We start from the raw sequence: 19,745 nt of genomic DNA on the forward strand, positions 1-19,745 counted from the left end.
TTTCAATATGGGAAAAGTGACAGTCTGTCAGCAACACGTTGCTAGAACCTTGGCACAAAAGGTGTGCCAGACGAAGGCTCTGGTGCAAATGTTCACTGGTCAAGCAGGGGCCGCGGAAGCGGAGGGGGGGGGGGCGCTTCAGCCCCCCACATTTTTCCAAAACCATGTACAAAAACGTAAAAATGACCATAATGATTGTGATTTTTTGCATGGCCAGCCCCCCCCCCCCCCATTTTTAAAACCGTTCTGCGGCCCATGTCAATGTACTTCGGTATGAGTTAGTTCTTTAAACTGTTCATTCTGGAAAATGCACTTTCGCACCTGTATGTAGATCCAAACATGGTGAGAACAGCGCTGGTCATGTAATAAGAAAGTAGACCGAACAGACAGAAAAGACTCCACTAAACTTTGTTTAAAAGCCAAATTAATTTGACTGCCATTACTTTTATTACGGTTAGGTCTACATGGATACACAATGTAATCATATTAAGCTATGTTTCATATTGTGACTTAAAAGTGATAAAAAAAACCAGCAGAGTCTTGCGGGCCGGATTGAGAGGCTCCAAGGGCCGGATCCGGCCCGCGGGCCGTAGTTTGAGAACCCCTGCATTAGAGCAAGTAAATGTTTTTTTTTAATAACTGTCACATCTATTTGTGTTTGAAATTGTTTTGGATAAGGGTGTGCTAACTATTTTATTCTTTTGTTGAATCAAAGAAAGGGCGACATTAAATAGTCATTTAGCAGAAAATTTCAGATTTCTTTTTAGGTTTTCAGAAAATGCTTAATTATTCTCACTGTTTTATTTGTAAGAATGAAACGATCGCGTAAAAAATATAAATATCAATGTCAGTACCTATATACATGTACTGGTAAGTGACAATGCACAAAGTCTAATATATGGATAAAACATGTCTAAGATGAAAATAATGCCACCAAAAGTGGGACGATGGGGAGCGGACTTTCGAATTACGAAAGTCCACTCCCCCATTTGATATTTTCAAATATTTTAGTAATTGTTTTACTGAATTGAATTAAGTTATTGTAACTTAATTTTCTTGAGTAAAATGGATGTAAAGAAATAAGTAAATTTTACTTAAAACTGCTAAACTCATAAATACTTTTAAAAATTAAGGCAATTTTTTGCCACAATTTTATTTAGTAATTTCAACTAATTTTTTTTACAATGACAGCTTATCAAAAATTTCGTCTCGCGATTTGCGCTCGCATTAATTTTTACAAATATATCAACTCATGAATTCTATTCATGGATTGAATAGTGCTTAAAATATCTAGTTTTCAGGCCTCAGTGTCAACAAATTTCACTCGCTCATTAGGCTTATTACATCAAAATATGATGATAAAATGTTCATGAATTTCTAATAACTAAATTGTCCCTTTTCAGAAAGGAATATCGACAAGTTTCATATCGCGCTTAGGAAGAAGATAGGAAGATAGTCATCATTTTCATATGACAAAATGTCCTTAAGTCTAAAATGTCCAGGTCCAGTCTTACCGTCCTAGGTCAAAATAATAATAAAAATATCAGCTCGCGCTTCGCACCCGCATAATTTATTAAGCATGTTAAGTGTTATTCACATCCACTTCCACAATTCCCTATACACAGTGCTTAAGATAGTGCTTAAATTCACCCTTTTCATATCGGATCAAAAGTTTTGATGACTATTAGGACATGCCATGGCGTTTTGCCCCCCCCCCCCCAGAAAACAAGAGAAAAGGAAAGGGACAAGGGGGAATATAGGCTTATTTTGGCCAAAAAAAAAGAGAAAAGGAAAGGGACAAGGGTAAAATATAGGCCTATTTTTTCCAAGTGTTATGTACAAATATATCACAAACTTTGATTTTTGTAATAAAAATGTCAAAAATTTTGCTCGTTCGCTTCGCTTTCTCGCAACTTCGTATTAATTTGCGCAATACTTCGTACAGGCCTATATCGAGTCCTCTCATATTGTTTGGCTCATTACGCCACTGCTGGGATTACCCCTTCAAAGAAACAAACAAAATCAACTTTGAGCGGCCGATCGGGGAAAATATAGGTGAAAAAAAATTCGGCCCTCCTCCCCTATAGTTGGGGGAAGCTAGATCCGCCCCTGGGGGTGGAGTATTCCAGTATAGACGAGCTACAATGACTTGCAAATCACATCTTATACTGGGTACCAGGGTCGGATCCAGGATTTTCCAAAAGGGGGGGGGGGCACATTTTCCCGATCAAAAAAAAAAAGATTCTCGCTTTCAAAGAGGGGGGCACACTTGGCTAAAAATTGCATATTTACATTAAAAATGATAGTGACTCGAAGGGGGGAGGATGTAACCCCCCCCCCCCCCCCCGCCAGTGCCGGGTACCCATTTAGCTCCTGGGTCGAGACTGGAAAAGTGCACGTGGATCAACGCATATTTTACAGTGAATATGCGTTGATCCACAATGAGTCGAGACTGCATGGCAAAGTGTGGATCAACGCATATTCTACAGTTAAACTGACAAATTTTGTGCACATTTTGACTGTGTTTTGTGATTTTTGAAATTAGAATTGCATTAATAACCATATCACCAATCCACCGGGATCCGCCCCTGGTGTAGGGGTGAATCTACGAAAGACGATTGAAACGGAGCAATTAAGAGTCTTAAAAAAATTCCCATGACATGCATATAGATATCAATAGGCCTATTTCGGTTTGTTATTTCAGTGCTCCAGCTATATTCATTGCTTGCCAGTAGTTTTGATCAATATTTACCCAGCAATGAAGGTTACGGGTGTCCATTCCACACTTATAGCTATAATTGTCCTCTTTGATGTCTTTAGATATGTTAAGAGCGAACCTTCTTGTGATAAATTAGTTGGACCGCTCAACAACTGTCATTGTCGGTACAGCGATGGGAGAGACCCACCAACTTATCGGGACATTGACTTTAGCCCACTCGGCAGAAATGATGGCAAACCAGCGTAAGTTCATTTGTGCTTCTTTTTAAACGTATGAGAAATGGAATCGCATGGGGGTGGGGGTGGGAGTGCGGTAGGCAGATTCGGATCAGAAGAGGGGGGGGGGGGTGACAATACCCGGGTGACAATAGTCATAGTTGTTCCTTTGTGTCGTTATAAAAAAATGTCAAAATTCCTACCCCCTCCTAACGAAAAAAAACGGTTAAGACTCCAAACCGATAGTCGGTATTGGAATCGGTTTCGTTCCAGGGGTTTTCGTTGCATGGTGTGACTGATGGTAGTCAGGGGCCGCCGAACGGATTTGAACATTGGGGAATGAGCCGCCGAAAGTTGGAAGGAGATTGCTGATCATGCAAGAAACAAACACAATCGATGGTACAGAAAACTTTTATCAGTTGGGAATGATAAATTAAATAATGTTTAAGCTTCAACCATCCTTACTTACAATATTGGATGGGATGATGCCCAAGTATAATTGACTTTGAAAGGAACTTCTAAAAAAGACAGGTGAAAGAAATCATAGATAAAATTTTTTAATCCAGTATACTAAAATCCAGAGACACGGAGGTATAGGCCTACAGACCGCAGGCAGCATACTGCGTGTGACTGATCAATTGGCTTGAGAAAATCCACAGAAGTGGACGAAAGCTCGCCCCAAATTATTTATGTTTCTTATAGACGTACGTTCGCTAAAAAAATGTATGGGGAGGGATCGAGTTGAAGAGCCCCCCCCCCCCCCCCCCCCGCCACGGCACCGCAAAAGAATACTCAACTTCGAGAGGTTCCGGAGGTACCGCTCAAGCGTTGCTTAGGTCCCTCGCCAGGGGTTAGACTTGCCCCCTTAAATACATAATTAGAATTTCATTTTCATAAGGCCAACTTCGTTCGCTTCGCTCGCTCGTGCCGTTTTATACATTGTCTTACATTTCCCATGCTGTAGCCACTCAAAATGTTTGGTTTATTACGAAACTGCATTGAAGTAATTGTAAAACATATACGCTTGATTGAAAATAGCGGCCATCTTTAGGTTTAAAATGACTGAATCTCGAGAAGTTCCGGGGGCTCCACCCCGGACCCACCCACATGGCACTAGCTGGCGTACAAAATGAAAGAGTAAAAGTTTTGGAGCAAGCAAAAAAAGGGGGTAGCTTCACTCGCTCGGGAAGTTTATTACGAAACTTTGCCACACGCGCCATGATGTACCCCTAATTTCTCTTTATTCATCAAGCTACTGCTCCGTATAGAGCTTGGCTCGTGTACAATCACACCCCCCCCCCTCTCGCCACTGACCCCTGTTACGCCTCTGCATTACCAGGGGCCCGTTGCAGAAAGAGTTGCGATCAATCGCAACTCAAAAAATCTTGCGCAACTGGACTTTCAGCCAATGAAGCACCCGTATTCGGGACTTGTGCTTGAAATTTTGACTTGCGTTTAAACGCAACTCTTTCTGCAACAGGCCCCTGGTCAGGTGATACGATGACACCCCCCCCCCCCCTCCCAGAAAAAAAGAAACACGTCAAATAGACGTGTCTTTGTACTATACATATTGTATTCATGTATTTACCTCTCAAAACAGTTCCATTATATAAACACCGATGTAGAAACTTTTCTTTATTAGATACAAACAAAATCATATTCTTCAGAAAAGATTTCATCTCTCTCTCTCTCCTCACTCCTTTTCTGCTCGTCCGCATTTTTATCACTTTAAAAAAAAAATCGTCGATGAAGGGGAGGGTGGGGGAGGGGGTCGTTCGCTTACTGTATCGCCCCTGATTTACTTCAAGCAGCGGTTCTGTTTCTGTATCTGTTTATTCAAAGCCATATTATATCCACCATTTAGCTTCAAAGATCACATAAGGGAAACGATTGAAATAGACATTGGACTTTAAACTTACCTTGTAATATCTTGAATAAGGAAAATGAAAAACAGTCCAGTCTGATGGTGTCACGCGCATAAAACATTCCCCATAGACTTGTGTGTTAAAATGGCACTTTTGAAAAATTCATAAAAAATAAATGTGAAATTAGAGGGTGGAATGTTTACTACCATTGGCTAGGATATCTGACATTCCATATCTGACCAGGAAAGGGTACCGTAGCCAGCTCATTTTAAAAATAAATCGCCATTGTTATGAAGATAACTATGTATGGATCAAATTCATCAACTGAAACAGTAAAATAGCCCTAGTTCTTCCGCCAGTCAATAATAGTTCCAAGTCACTTATATATCTTCCCCGGGGGGGGGGGGGGCACTTACATTGACGAGTGGATACCATGTGCGACCAAAAAAAAACACGTAAAAAGGATGTCTTTTTCAAGATAGGGCACGTTACGTACGTAACGTGATAAGGGTGTCAAAAACACAAAAATAATGAAAAAAGGGTATCTATTTTGCTAGGAAAGTTACGTGTTTAGGGTCAAATTTTCGGGAATGATAAAACAAAATTAAAATGTTTTATAAAGGATGTCCTTTTCCCCCAACACTACGTGTTTAGAGTCCGATTTGCACGAGGTGTGAAAGGTGGGGTCGTACTAAACCAAATGATGTGTATTGAAAGGTAAAACCAACGACCGAAGGACCCGTGACAAAATATTCATGTGCTTGTTTAGGGGTTCATTTCAGGGAATACTTGCCAAGAGTATCGTTTTGTTTCCAATACTTGTTAAGGGTAGGGTTTCACACGCCAATACGTGTTAAGGGGTGTATTTTTCAGAATATGGAAAATACGTGTTTAGGGTGCTTTTCGAGACCCCATGGTCGCGCATGGTATCCATTCGTCAATGGAAGTGCCCCCCCCCCCCGGGATATCTTCCCAATTTGGGCAAAGGAAGTTCAGTAGTTACCATCCCAAGAATCAGCGTTAGATTTCCAATCATAATCATGCACTTTTGTCAATCAGCGATATCAAATAAAAAAAATTTGAATGGGTTGGGTCGAATGAATATCTTATGCCTTCCTGTTGTAATTAGGCTCATGCAACCTGATATGAAAGGAAGGAAAGGATAGGGGTGGGGTCACAGAAAACGTGTGTCCCTTCGATCCCCGCTTAATTCACTATTGCCTTATCTTTTTACGCAATATAAGCCTATATATATTTTGCGTTTATTCTGTGTATGTTGCTGTTTTTAATTGGGTTTTCATTTGATAAATTATGTTTAAAGTTTTGAAATGAATTCAGATTAATATTGATCATTATGCCAAGTGATGTGGTAATTCACACTGATTTGAAAGTCATTTTCAAAAGTGTATTTCATTTTCCAGGTTTGCCTACAAAGAGAATCCAAACGATGATTACAAGTATGCATATAACCCATGTCATCCATTCAAAGATGAGTTCTGTACCACCAATACAGCGGTAAGAAAATAATCAAATAGGTAAATCTTGTAGTTGTGGTACACGTATGTATACTTATATAACCCATGTATATACAGTGCGTCCCACAAAAAACGAAACCGAGATTTAGTGATGATTTATCATAACTTAATCACAAATACAATAGACAATGACCTACCATTGTAAAGCTTATATGAATCTTCTCTTTCATCTGAAATTACTTAGATTATTTCTCATACACGCATGAGTGAGCAAAAACAATTTGAAGAGAGGATACCAAAAAGTCAGGCGGGCTGTATCTGGGTTTCAAAAAGAAAACTAAATTTTTAAAAAGTTCAATATCTGCTCTTTAATATGATACCTCAATTACAGAAAATGGTCAACAAATAATAAAGTTCTGGTTATTTGAAATAAGGTTTGAATTTCAATAATTTCCTACAATGAAGAAGTTTTACAGGCTATTATAGCGTTCAAACTCACTCGATACTCCGTTTTGTTGACGATCAGCAATGCATTGAGTCTTTTGGCAACCGTGCCTTCCTAGTGAGACACGTTTATTTAATGAAATTATGGAAATACAAGCATTGTTTCGAGGGAACATAACTTTTTGTATTTCTTGACCATTTAAAGGTCAAGTCCACCTCAGAAAATGTTTGATTTGAATCAATAGAGAAAAATCAGACAAGCATAATGCTGAAAATTTCATCAAATCGGATGTGAAATAAGAAAGTTATGACAATTTAAAGTTTCGCTCATTTTTCAATTTAGCCACATGCAAATGAGAGAATCGATGATGTCCCTCACTCACTATTTCTTTTGTTTTTTATTGTTTGAATTATATAATATTTCAATTTTTACAGATTCGACAATGAGGACCAACTTGACTGAACCATAACATGTTAAACAATGGTAATGCCACATGTTCCAGTAGAAATAAAACTTTGTTTCAAGGACAATGATGAGAAAATTAGAATATTTCATATAATGAAATACAACAGAAATAGTGAGTGAGTGATGTCACCCGTTCCCTCATTTGCATACCAACCGGATGTGCATATAACTATTTTGTAAAATTAAGCGAAACATCAAAATGCCGTAACTTTCTTATTTTACATCCGATTTGGATGAAATTTTCAGAGTTATGCTTGTTGGATTTTTCTTTTTTTATTCGAATCAACATTGTGTTGGGGTTGACTTGTCCTTTAAGTTTATGCGATTAGGGTATCAAATAAAAGAGCAGATATTGAACCTTTTAGGCATGTGATTCTCTTTTTGAAATTCAGATACCCCCGCCAAATGAGTTTTTTGGTATCCTTTCTTGAAATTGTTTTTGCTCACTCATGCATGATTGAGGAATAATCAGATGAAAGAGGGAGGAGAGACCTGCGGGTCACAGTTCTGTGTCGCGCCCTTCTAGGCGACCCAGATTGGCTGGCTACTCCAATGCGCCTTTGAATGTCTTTGACAGATATATGGCGCTATACAAATGCTGTGCATCATGATCATCATCATCATGAAAGAGGAGATTCTAAGCTTTACATTGGTAGGTCATTTGTCTATTGTATTTATGATCAAATTATGATAAATCATCATTAAATCTCGGTTTCGATTATTGGGGGAGGCTCTGTATATATATATATATATATATATATATATATATATATATATATACCATTGTTCTCTTCATCCATTTCTTTACAATATTTAAATAAAAGAGTTGCCAAAGCTGTTGTACATGTATAACTATACACATTTGTATACTTTCTCCCATACGTGTACTGTATCAAAGCGATAGCTTTGATCCAGCTGAAGCATGGCGGCTTGTCATTGTTCGAAACCCACCTTCACCCGACAAAGGAAATTATAATTGGTATAGTGTCGAAAATCTGTCTATCTGACGGTCAATCGGATCGGGGTCGCCCTAGCCACTAACCCGTCTCTGTGGTCTAGTGGTTAAGGCACCGGCGTTCAAAGCTGGGGGCCCGGGTTCGATTCCCGGCAGAGACATTTTTTCGGCATCACCAATTTTTCCAAAGGGTAGATAGCTCTGGGGAACCTTGATTTAAGCTACGCCTACCATTGTTCTCTTCATCCATTTCTTTACAATATTTAAATAAAAGAGTTGCCAAAGCTGTTGTACATGTATAACTATACACATTTATATATATATATATATATATATTTATATATTTATATATATATATATATATATATATACATAAATATAAATATATATTCAGGCATCAATATAAAAAATACACGCTCACATTAGGCTTATTAGATTAATGAATAAGATAATTAAATTCTCCTGAATTCATAATAACTAAATTGTCCCTTTTTCAGGATGGAATATCGAAAAGTTTCGTCTCATCATCATCATTTTCATATGATAACAAAATATCCTTAGAATGTCCCGGTCCTAGGTCAAAGTAATGATAAAAATCATCAGCTCGCGCTTCGCACTCGCATAATTTTATTAAGTGCGTTCACTTTCACGTCACAATGTTTCTACACAGTGCCTTGAATAGTGCATACTAACTGATCCTAGTGCATACTAACTGACCCTTTTCAGATCGAAGATCAAATATTTTCAGCTCGCGCTTTGCGCTTGCATTTAGTGATTTTCATGATAAAAAGAATGTATTCAGAATGCCCAGATTCTGGCTAAATCTAAAACACGCGCACGCATGTTTATTGAGATACGCAGCTTGTTCTTTATTCAAAACGTCCTTAAATTATCCAGTTTCAGATCAGAATATCAAAAAAATTCTGCTCGGGCTTTGCGCTCACATTATTAATGTAGAAACATTCCAATTTTTTTTCTTCAGGATTTACAAAACACGAATAGAGTGTCCAGTTTTTAGGTCTGATATCTCAATTTTTTCCGTTCGCATCAATTGTTATATACCTATTCCATTCATGATTTTTTCTGAGGGGCCCACATTGTACAAGCATTGCTTTTTAGTGGGTCCCTCCATTTCCATCTTAATTTAATTTCTATTGAAACATAGTATACTTATTTAAAACCTACAATGTGTTGCCCAAATTGTCTAAGTGTTTTTTTTTTTCACAACATATGTATCATTATTTTCTTTTTTTTTGCAACGTATACAAATATTTATGTTTATATATGGTATACAATTCATGTATGTACAATTGATGGAAGTGAAATAAATAAATTCGAATTTGAAATTTGAATGATTACAAAAAGTGCTTAGAATGTCAATTTTTTTAGGTCGGAATATCAAAAATTTCCAGCTCGCGCTTCGCATTAATTAAATAGGCTTATATGAGATTAGTACACATTTATGTTGTTTTGTAAAGCTAATAAGTGACTGTTAATTAAGACCATCCCCTTCAAAGAAACGTTGGGGCCGATGTCGGCCGCAACCATTCACTAATCAAGGGTGACAAGAACAGATGAGAGTGAAGGGACAGGCAGATAATGTGGTGTGTAGTGTTTAATCATAAACAGAGGGGAAAAAACCGGAATAACCCCCTAGTATAATAAGGTACCAGGATTATACATGTATATCTCCTGGTCAGCTGCGCCCATGGTCAGCAGCCATGTTTAATCATCAGCCTCTATATCAGCGGCTGGTAAATAACAACTGCAAATCTACAGTCAAAAGCTAATGTGCAGCTTCTAAAAGAGTCACAAGCCGCGACGACTTCGTTTTATGTTGTGCGCGGGATAATGTCACTGCCCAGCTACCGGGCCTTGCCTAATATATCTCCACATTTAGATATTAATGACGTCACACTCTAATGCATCAAAATATGATATGCTAGTGAATATAAATTTAAATCGACATTAATGTGTAATATATATATGTAAAAATATAAAATCTTTTTTTTTTTCTTCTTTAAAATCTTATATTTTTTCTAACAGTGTATAAAAGGTCGTTATTTTTGCACTTCTTCATCACCGGCGGTCTATTGCTTAATGATCTAATAAATAAAGAAGATTAGGAAAAGGATATATCGCCATTATTATCAGAATCAATCCTCAAAAAGGGAAATTTCCTGCTCTGCATAATTATAAAGAGTCACATAGAGGGGAAGAAAGTGTGTTGTAAAGATAGCAGAAAAAAAAGTATTGATGAAGGTTTGAGGAAAATCCATTAAAGATTAAGTAAGTTATTAAAATTTAAAGATTTGGTATGGTGACGTCATAAAATGGCAGCTGCCTCATAATGTTATGCAATATAAAATGCATAAATTTCAATTTTTTTATTGGACCGTGATGACTTATTTTTTCGTTTTAGAAACGGGTGTGAACAAATGATATGTCTAATGATCTATTGTAGATATAGTAAAAACCATTTCTGAAGAAATGAAATTTCACTGATTTTTTTAATAAGCTGGTCGGATATGACGTCACAAATCAAATAATTAAAATTCTGATAACTTTTTTATTCTTTTGATTGATTTCTTTCAAACCTTCGGCAATATGTTCTATCATTTTTTTGCTATTTTACAATAAACTTTTTGTCAGGGTGAACTTCCATTAAAGGTACCAAATTGCTTATTCTCTGATTTAGAAAAGACTATCTTTGTAACGGCCCTTTTAATTCATTTAGCCTTTACGCCAATGATTTACAATCCAAATTGTGATTTACCAAATCTTAGATATTTAGGTCCGGAACCACTGCATATTGGGTATAATTTTAACCAGCACGAGGGTAATTATGTGTCCTACTAATTTGGGGCAGTATTCTACCCAATGCGGGAAGCATATTTTCCAGTTAGGTTAAAAAAATAAGCAGCAATTACTTTAGAATGGGCACAAAAATTCATAACACTGGATAAATAAAAATGCCCAACGTTGGTTGGACACATAATTACCCTCATGGAGCATTTTTACCCAATATTTTTTAGAGTGTGGGATTAGTTACTTTCGACGATTGTTTTTTATAGGCATGTCAAGTGTCAAAGGATGAAACGGTTTCTTGGCCAATAGGTGACCCGGATGTAGTTGCCTTTGAAGTGAGAGATTCTGACATAGTATTAACGTATGCAGAAGTTGCAGGAAGGTATGTGATGCTTGTCCTTAATTAGGCAAACTTTAATTTGCTTCTCCAAAACGTCACTGACTTTTGGTTATATGATATTTAAAAGTTGACGTATTTTGCAAAGTTAGCCTCTCTTTTCAGTTTTTCGCTTTTCATTTCTCCATTTTGATACTCATGATACTGGTGAACCGTTAGCCTCTTCCCCCTCCAAGAAACTTTTAGTTGTTTGCATGACATTATTTTCCTGACACAGTATACTACGTCATCAGGGGCATGGGAACAATTTTTGGAGTGGGGGTATCCCCCCCCCAAAAAAAAGATAATAAATAAATAAATTTAAAAAAGATTGAAAAAGGGGTTTCCGCTCCAAGTAACCTAAATATCTTTTTTCCATTTCCCCTTCAACATATTCAACGCCTCCAAAATTCTACTTACAAGGTCCTGATATTGGAAGAAATATATACCGTTATACGTATAGTATATACCCCCTTTTTCCTGATTGACAATTTCGATACTATTTTCACTGTACACATGCACGTACATCACCTGACAGTGAAAAAGAACCCCATCATGATCACGGTGTTTATCTTGTAAGATTAGTTGTCTAGATCCAGGGTCTCGATAATGGCCCTGGGAGGCGGGGGTGCTCTGAAGTTTTTGTTAATAGCTTATGCAATAGAGATTTGGCCCAAAGTAACCTTTTTTTTAGCAGTGAAAATCATTGTTGCTGTTTTTTGTTGTTGTTGCTTGTCAAATATTTCTTGTAAATCGCTTTAATTTGGAGCGATAACTTTTTTTTGCTTGTCAATTTTTCCTAATAAACAGACCCTCTTGAAAAAAAAAATCGCTTCGAGGCCCCTGCTCGATGTAATGTTTATTTAACTATTATTTTTTTGATTTCTTAAAACTTTTTTTCATTTTGGTTGAATTTGCCATAATATTGTTATAAGGTGACTGTCACCTATTGCATTCGTATAGCCATGATGACATAATAATGCTTTATCCATGGATCTTGACGGAGAAAGTGAGAAGAGTAAATTCAAACGGATCAAACTTAAATCTTGTATGGCGCCCCCTACAGATTGGCAGTTGTTCATTTTCATTGTGATAAGAAGGCATTGTCAAGGGCAACATACAGACCACTTGGTGAACAGGCAGAAGGATATGTGAGTATCCAGATAAAGTTATCCAGGTATCTTACAGGGGCCGCGGAACCGGGGGGGGGGGGGGCTGGGGGGGCTTCAGCCCCCCACTTTTTTCCAAAACCGTGTACAAAAACGTAAAAATTACCTTATATGATTGTGATTTTTAGCATGGTCAGCCCCCCACTTTTGGCTCAGCCCCCCCCCCCCCACTTTGAAAACCGTTCCGCGGCCCCTGTCTTATTCTTTTAAATGAGATAGCTGACATACGCTGTCAATGAAATCTTCTCAAATTTAAATAGATAATCAGAGACGCACATGATTTTTAGAGTTATATTCAAGATGATCATAATAGCTTATTATTTGATACGGAACATGCGAAATGAAAACGATTCTTTTCTTTTCTAATACAATATTGCTATTTAGATTATACCATTATATTTTATTCAGAAGTCTATATAATTCCCCTCGTACAGTGTATATATATATTTTCAAATTTTAAGTGGATTAATTTGAAACTACGTAGGGGGTATACGGTAAACAAGGGGGTAAAAATTTCCACCGAGGACCCCTTTCCTGGTCAATTGGACTCACCATATGAGGGCTTTACTAAAGCCCTCAGATTGCTAATTGATTTACAAAATAATGAAAATGTAAAAAAAAGAGAATTATAAAAGAAAAGGAAAGGGAGAGGGGAAGAATAAGAAATGTTTTCAGAATGTTATATTAAAGTCACCAATTAATTTTTTACTCGCTCACAACTTCTTAAAATTTAACCCTTTACGCCACGTTCTGTTGGGGGAGAGGGGCTCAATACGCCATCGGTAATGGAACAATATAATCGTTTAAATCTCATTTTCTTTCTTGTTTAACGAAGCATTTTGACATCAGTACATGCCTTGCATGTTTAGAAGACATACCAAACTGCTATTCTGATAAAGGTGGCATTACACCTGGAGCAATCTTATGTATCGTGTAAGTATTTTTTTTATACTTCTAAACCACATTTTTACATTTTCACATGGGTACTTGATAATTATGATTAGAATCGATTCTAGGCCTATATACGTCACCAGACTGATGATAGAAGAAAATAAATGACTTATATTCTGGCTGATAGACATTTGGCTGCAATGTGGCAATGAGTAGGATATAAGACAGAATAGGGTTTCTTCGAGCACTTAATATCATGAGAATGATTTTCATTGTTCACCTTCGCGAATTTTCTGGCCCTTTTTAAATTTTCTATCACGAACTTTACTCCGAATCCTTTATTTTTATCGATTTGCCTCATGAGAGGAATCGATTCATATCAAACTCTTCACCATTATCAATTCCACAGAGGGGAGACCTTTGAAGGACCTTTGAAAGACCAAAAGTTGGCTAGGTCTTACAGGTTACAGCAGTTTCCAAGATCACTGAAATTTTTCATCTCTGTGGAAAGGCTCAGAAAGATCCCTGAAAGAACTTTTAAAGACTGATTGATATTTCTTGACTTACAGGACTTGGAAAAGTCCTTTAGATATCTTTCAATAGTCTTTCAGAGATCTTGTATGCAACAATTAATCTTTCGGAGTTCTTTCCATGGATTTTTCTGTTCTTCCAATGATCTTTCTCTGACCCCCCTTGAGTCTTTCAGCGATCTCCGCAAAAATATTGAGAGGCTGTCGAAAGATCATGGAAAGACCATTAAGAACTTTGAAAGTTAATCGAAAGACCACTGAAAGACTGCCGAAGGATCATCAAAAGACCATTTTCTTGAAAGACCGTTGAAAGACTGTTTTGAACCGTTCAAAAAGTTTTGGGACACACGAGGACCACGAAGACCATTGAAAGATCCATCAGGAATCGTGAAAGACCTCAGAGATCTTTGTAAGTTCGCTGAAGGACCTATGAAAGATCAAACAAGTTTCATGGTCTTACAGCAGTCTTTCAGAGGAATGGGGGTTTTACGAGTGGGCACATACATACGCAGTCCTCGCAATATAACAGCAACTTGCACAACAATAATTAAATGAATAATTATATTATGAGCAAAATGGCTTTGTTCTTCCAAGGGGGATAAAATACTAATAATGATGTACATAAACAATGGCATTACAAACCGAAGTAATAAGATCAAAATACAGTTTGAAACTGAATCTTTATTATTATTATTGTTATTATTATTATTATTTCTTTATTAATCATTCTATGGTTAAATCCTTTGATGGCTCCACGACTGCAAAGACATGACTAATGCTAATATATTGTACTCTCGTGATACAGTTTTGCAGTACTTGTCCTTGTCTACCTCATTGGTGGTATGTTGTTCCAAAAGTTTGGTCGAGGTGCAACGGGTAAAGAACTGATTCCAAACTATACATTCTGGTCTGATCTTCCTGCTTTGATCAAGGTTGGTTGGAGTAATTATTGTGTTTAGGGAATACTGAGACATTTTATCTAAATTAGTAAATAATGTGTTTCATTTTATGTGTTTGTCTTAGAGATACACTTATCATGCTTAAAATCGACCTTTATTCCCCAATATTCCCCAATATACTGGATTATTACGACCAATTTTTCTTTGGGGATATACACGGTAAATCGAGACCCTTTTTTGGGGGGCTTGTCAAATTTTACGGAAAATTACCTTCATTTTGTAGGGACCCCCCCCTTTCGGCTTGTCAAATTTTCATATAGGAAAATGTGCCCCCTTTTTGGAAAATCCTGGATCCGCCCCTGTACATTATGTATGGACTTAATAATGTCTGGACTGATATACTTTAATCTAAGGCTAAAAATAAGGCTAGTTTTGTTTAATATGCAATACCATATTTCATATTTTAACCAATCCACGATTGTATGAAGAGTAAATCTATCTGAAGATAGGAATCTTTTTGCTCTGAAAGATATTGTTCATGTGGATATACGTGCTGTTGAAATTTTGTTGACCGCCCCCCCCCCCCCCGCGGTCAAAATTCACTGTCACCGAATCATTGGTTGAAGTTTACGTTAGAATTTTGGGTAATCTTGATCAGTAACGTTGTCAGACACATTATTCATCAACATATAGCTTATGGGACATAATTATCGTTTTCCAAATTATTATGTAGGCCCTATACTCGTCAATAAGGTGTATGGTCATCTTGCTCTTCTTATATGAAAATACCCTAATGCCAGCAAAATTATATTCCTCTTTTTCAGGATGGATTCATGTATCCTATAAACTCATGCAGAAGAAGAAGCAGCAGTAGATCTAACTATGAAACGTTCGACTGAAGAATAAGGTAATAATAATAGGCCTATAAACACCGGGTATAATGATTAGAAAATGTATATCCTCAACACTTGCCTTATTGTCCCATTATCATAATTTATGACATGTAAAGTAATAAATTTCCATTTATACTGTGTCAGTGGCGTAATGGGCCAAACATTTTGAGGGGGCCAGATAATTTATAATACATTGGACACCATTCATAAAAAGGTTATTAGCGAGCGAGCAAGCAAAAATTTCGACATTTATTACAAAAACCAAATTCTATTTCACCTTTCTCTCTTCCCCTTTTTTGTCTTGGTCTTGAAATATTGGAGGGGGGGGGGATGGACAAGCGCCCCTTAGCTTCCCCTATCTTAACGCCACTTGACTGTATGCTTTGAGAAAGACAGTCTGCGGTATTCATTTTCCTTTTCATACGCCCACATTTTGAATGATACAGAAAAAAACGCCGCAACAACAGGGAAAGTCCATTTACCAACAAGAATAGAAAAAAAAGTTATCAACGATTCATGTAAATTGGACAATATATACTACAAGTGGGGGTATAGTGCAGCGACGATAAAAATGTAACATTGTCCTTAATACCATATAGGTCCTACGCACAGTAATAAGCTTTCATATTAGGCCTATATAACCTACTGTCACATTACATTCATAGTATGCATAGGCGGATCCAGGGGGCGAGGGGCCCGGGCCCCCCTATTGGCGGAGCAAAAAAAATGAAAAAAAGAGGAAAGAAAGAAAAAAAAAGAAAAAGAAGGGGAAAGAAAGGAGGAAAAAGAAGAGGAAAAATTAAGAGGGAGACAAGTAAAATAAAATATGGTCAGGGGAAGGCTTGACAAATGATTTTAAAAATATTTTATGTCCCTATATTAGATTTTTGCTCGCGCTCCGCGCTCGCATTGCCTGTTCGCTCGCATTATTGATTTTCATGATAAAAAATAAAATGTATTCAGAATGCCCAGATTCTGTTTAACACTAAAAACACGTGCACATATGTTTTTCTTTAAATACGCAGCTTGATCTTTATTCAAAACGTGCTAATAGTATCCAGTTTCAGATCAGAACATCAAAAATTTTCTGCTCGCGCTTTGCGCATGCATTATTAATGTTGGGAAATACCAAATTACCCATCCTTTTCATGATTTACAACACGTAATAGGGTGTCCCATTTTTAGGTCTGAAATCTCATTTTTTTCCCGCTCGCGCTCCGCGCTCGCATCGATCGTTTGGTTATTTACCTAAATCGTTAATGATTACAAAAAGTGCTTATCCAAATGTCAATTTTTCAGGTCGGAATGTCAAAAATTTTCAGCTCGCGCTTCGCGCTCGCATTATTTAATAGTTGAAATATGCATCGTCTTAATGGCTAACTGCAAAACGTCCTTAACAGGTCCCTTTTCGATCAAGCCGGAACCCATATTAAAAATTTCTGCTCGCGCTTCGCGCTCACAGTAATTATCTAGTTACATATACGCACCTTGTTCAGGTTTACAAACATTGCCCAGATGTTCAATTTTCAGGACAAATTACATGAAACTCCCAAAATGTTTAGCTCGCGCTTCGCGCTCGCACTATTTAAATAGGGATTATGAGATTATTACCCTTTAAGTTGCTTTATAAGAATAAAGCTGAGAAATGACTGTTAGGACATGGGCGTTTTGCCCCCCCCCCCCCAATTTTTTACGACCAAGAAACAAAAGAGAAAAGGAAATGGATGAGGGTGAAATATAGGCCTATATTTTCCAAGTGTTATGTAAAAATCTATCACAACCTTTGATTTTTCTAATAAAAATTTCAAAATATTTGCTCGCTCGCTTCGTTCGCTCGCAACTTATTATTAATTTTGCGCAATATGCCGCATCGAGCCCCCTCAAAATTTTTGAGCGGCCGATCGGGGAAAATATGCGTTAAAAAATTTGGGGCCCCCCTTTTGGCGGAAGCAGGATCCACCCCTGGTATACAGTACAGTGCAGGGGACCCTTTCATTAAATTGTTTGTAAGATAAGAGTGACTTTAAGAACGACTGGTGATCCTTTCTTGTGTTAAATGATATCCACTATTTAAATGTTCACTGGTGATTATATTATAGCGCGTAAAGGTTCACCAGTCGACAACTTTATGAAACACCGATCATGTCACTCTAAACTTCAATTATTTGAAATAAATGCATATCGACTGTAACGAGTGACCAGCCGATCATTGGATTCATTTTTAATGCTAAGGATTAACTTTTAAATCTAAAAGATTGAAATGAAGATCTTTAGCTCTGAAATCAAATTCGTTTTTTGAGAGTATACCCTTTCTTCTTCTGCTGACCCATCGATCTTTTCATCAGGCGTGGTTCTAGTGAGGGGGGGGGGGGGGTGTGATGCTTTTGGGGCTCAAGCCCTCTGCACCCTCAAAAAAAATTTAATTTAGATATTTTGAGATTTAAAAGTTAATCCTTAAGATTTAGAATAAATTCAACATTCGGCTGGTCCCTATTTACAGCTGATCTGGATTTATTTTTAACCATTGGAATTTAGACAGGAATACCAGCCCCCCTAATGTTGGTCTCGAATTGCGTCTGCCGAACATGTCCGTATAATGATCGACGACAGGTGAATAAACGTGCAGGGGCGGCGATCCGGGGGGATGATGATTCGTTTTAGGTGTTACCAAATGCCCTCTCTCGTTTAAGTACCAACTCCAAAAAATGCCCTCCCCCCCTCAAACGTGTTTTGTGCCCCTTTCACCTGAAAAAGGACCCGATTTATGTGTTAGCAAGTGCCATTTCTCGTATCTGCCAATTTTACCAAAAATGCCCCTCACGAACGTGTAAATTGCCCCTTTCACCTGAGAAGGACCCGTCTTATGTGTGAGCAAGTGCCTCCTTGCCTTCTTGTAAGTGCCCTTTCTCGAATCAGTGCCCTTTTTTGGCCAAGAAAAGTGCCCCTCACGAACGTGTTCTGTGCCTCTTTCATACTTGAGAAGGACCCGTTTTATGCCTTTGTAAGTGCCCCTTTGCCTTCTTATGGGTGCCCTTTCTCATATTTTCACATGAGAAGGACCCATTTTATGTGTTAACGATTGCCCCTTTGAAACAAGAAAACAATATTCTATTTTTTATATGTAACTACTTATGAAGGAGTAAAAACTTGTAAGGAAAATCCTACGTGCCTTATTAAAGTTTCACGAGTCATGTGAGTGGGGGTAGATAAGCAGTGGCGTACATAATTATGGGGGAGGGCTTGGGAGGCTCTTGCCCCCTCCCCAAAGTTTTCACGACCAAGATAAAAAGAGAAAGAGAAAGAGAGAAGGGTGAAATATGATATTATTTCCTGAATATTAGTTGTCAAAATCTATCACAAAATTGGATTTTCGTCATTAAAAAAACTTATGAATTTACGTGATACGACATATCTATAGCCCTCTCAAATTTTTTGGCTCATTACGCCCTGTAGATAAGTCATTTTTTTATTTGTTTTAAGATATTGCCCTTTTCGAAAGAAAAGGTGCCTTTCTTCCCTGTGCCCTCCCACTTTCAACTTCGCTCCGCCGCCCCTGCAGTCGTGAGATTGATAACTGACTCCAGAGTCCCAACATAAGTTATATTTTATACATTAATACTAATGAACAATCCACAGGTTGGCCGGTGAGGAGAAGATTTCGCTGGTAGGACAAAAGTACAACATTTTATTTGTTATGAAATTTATCAATGCAGTACAATTTATTTACATTTCAGCGGCTTGACTCATGGAATTGGTGCAATCGACGAGACAACATCCAGCTTTCAGAGTAGACACTCATCATCATCATCACGGTCATCATCCCATAGAGGTGGGGGGGGGGGGGTGGGCTTGCCTTCAGAATTTTATCACATCTTAGTTATATTTGTAATGGATTCCTATAGATGTTGAACTGAGTTGATATTTAATCTTGTTTTAATCTATCCAGGGCCTGCCAGTCAAATCTCAAATCTAGTATGTGAATATAATTCATATCACTATTAAATCTATTCTGTCTCTGTCTTCACAGCTTTTAACATGTT

General features: G+C 37.5%; 1 protein-coding gene across 1 annotated transcript; it reads left to right on the forward strand.

Annotated features, from left to right (window-relative positions):
- The first annotated feature begins 2,758 nt into the window (after window positions 1-2,758).
- On the forward strand, window positions 2,759-19,516 carry LOC129274788 (cation-dependent mannose-6-phosphate receptor-like). Its single transcript, XM_064108885.1, has 8 exons — window positions 2,759-2,961; window positions 6,221-6,314; window positions 11,214-11,329; window positions 12,390-12,474; window positions 13,328-13,425; window positions 14,719-14,845; window positions 15,637-15,719; window positions 19,440-19,516. The coding sequence occupies exons 1-7, from the start codon at window positions 2,759-2,761 to the stop codon at window positions 15,709-15,711; spliced, it is 798 nt and encodes a 265-aa protein (XP_063964955.1). The 3' UTR covers window positions 15,712-15,719; window positions 19,440-19,516.
- Window positions 19,517-19,745: the final 229 nt, after the last annotated feature.

Source organism: Lytechinus pictus, chromosome 13 (assembly GCF_037042905.1).
Source record: "Lytechinus pictus isolate F3 Inbred chromosome 13, Lp3.0, whole genome shotgun sequence".
Lineage (NCBI taxonomy): Eukaryota > Metazoa > Echinodermata > Echinoidea > Temnopleuroida > Toxopneustidae > Lytechinus > Lytechinus pictus.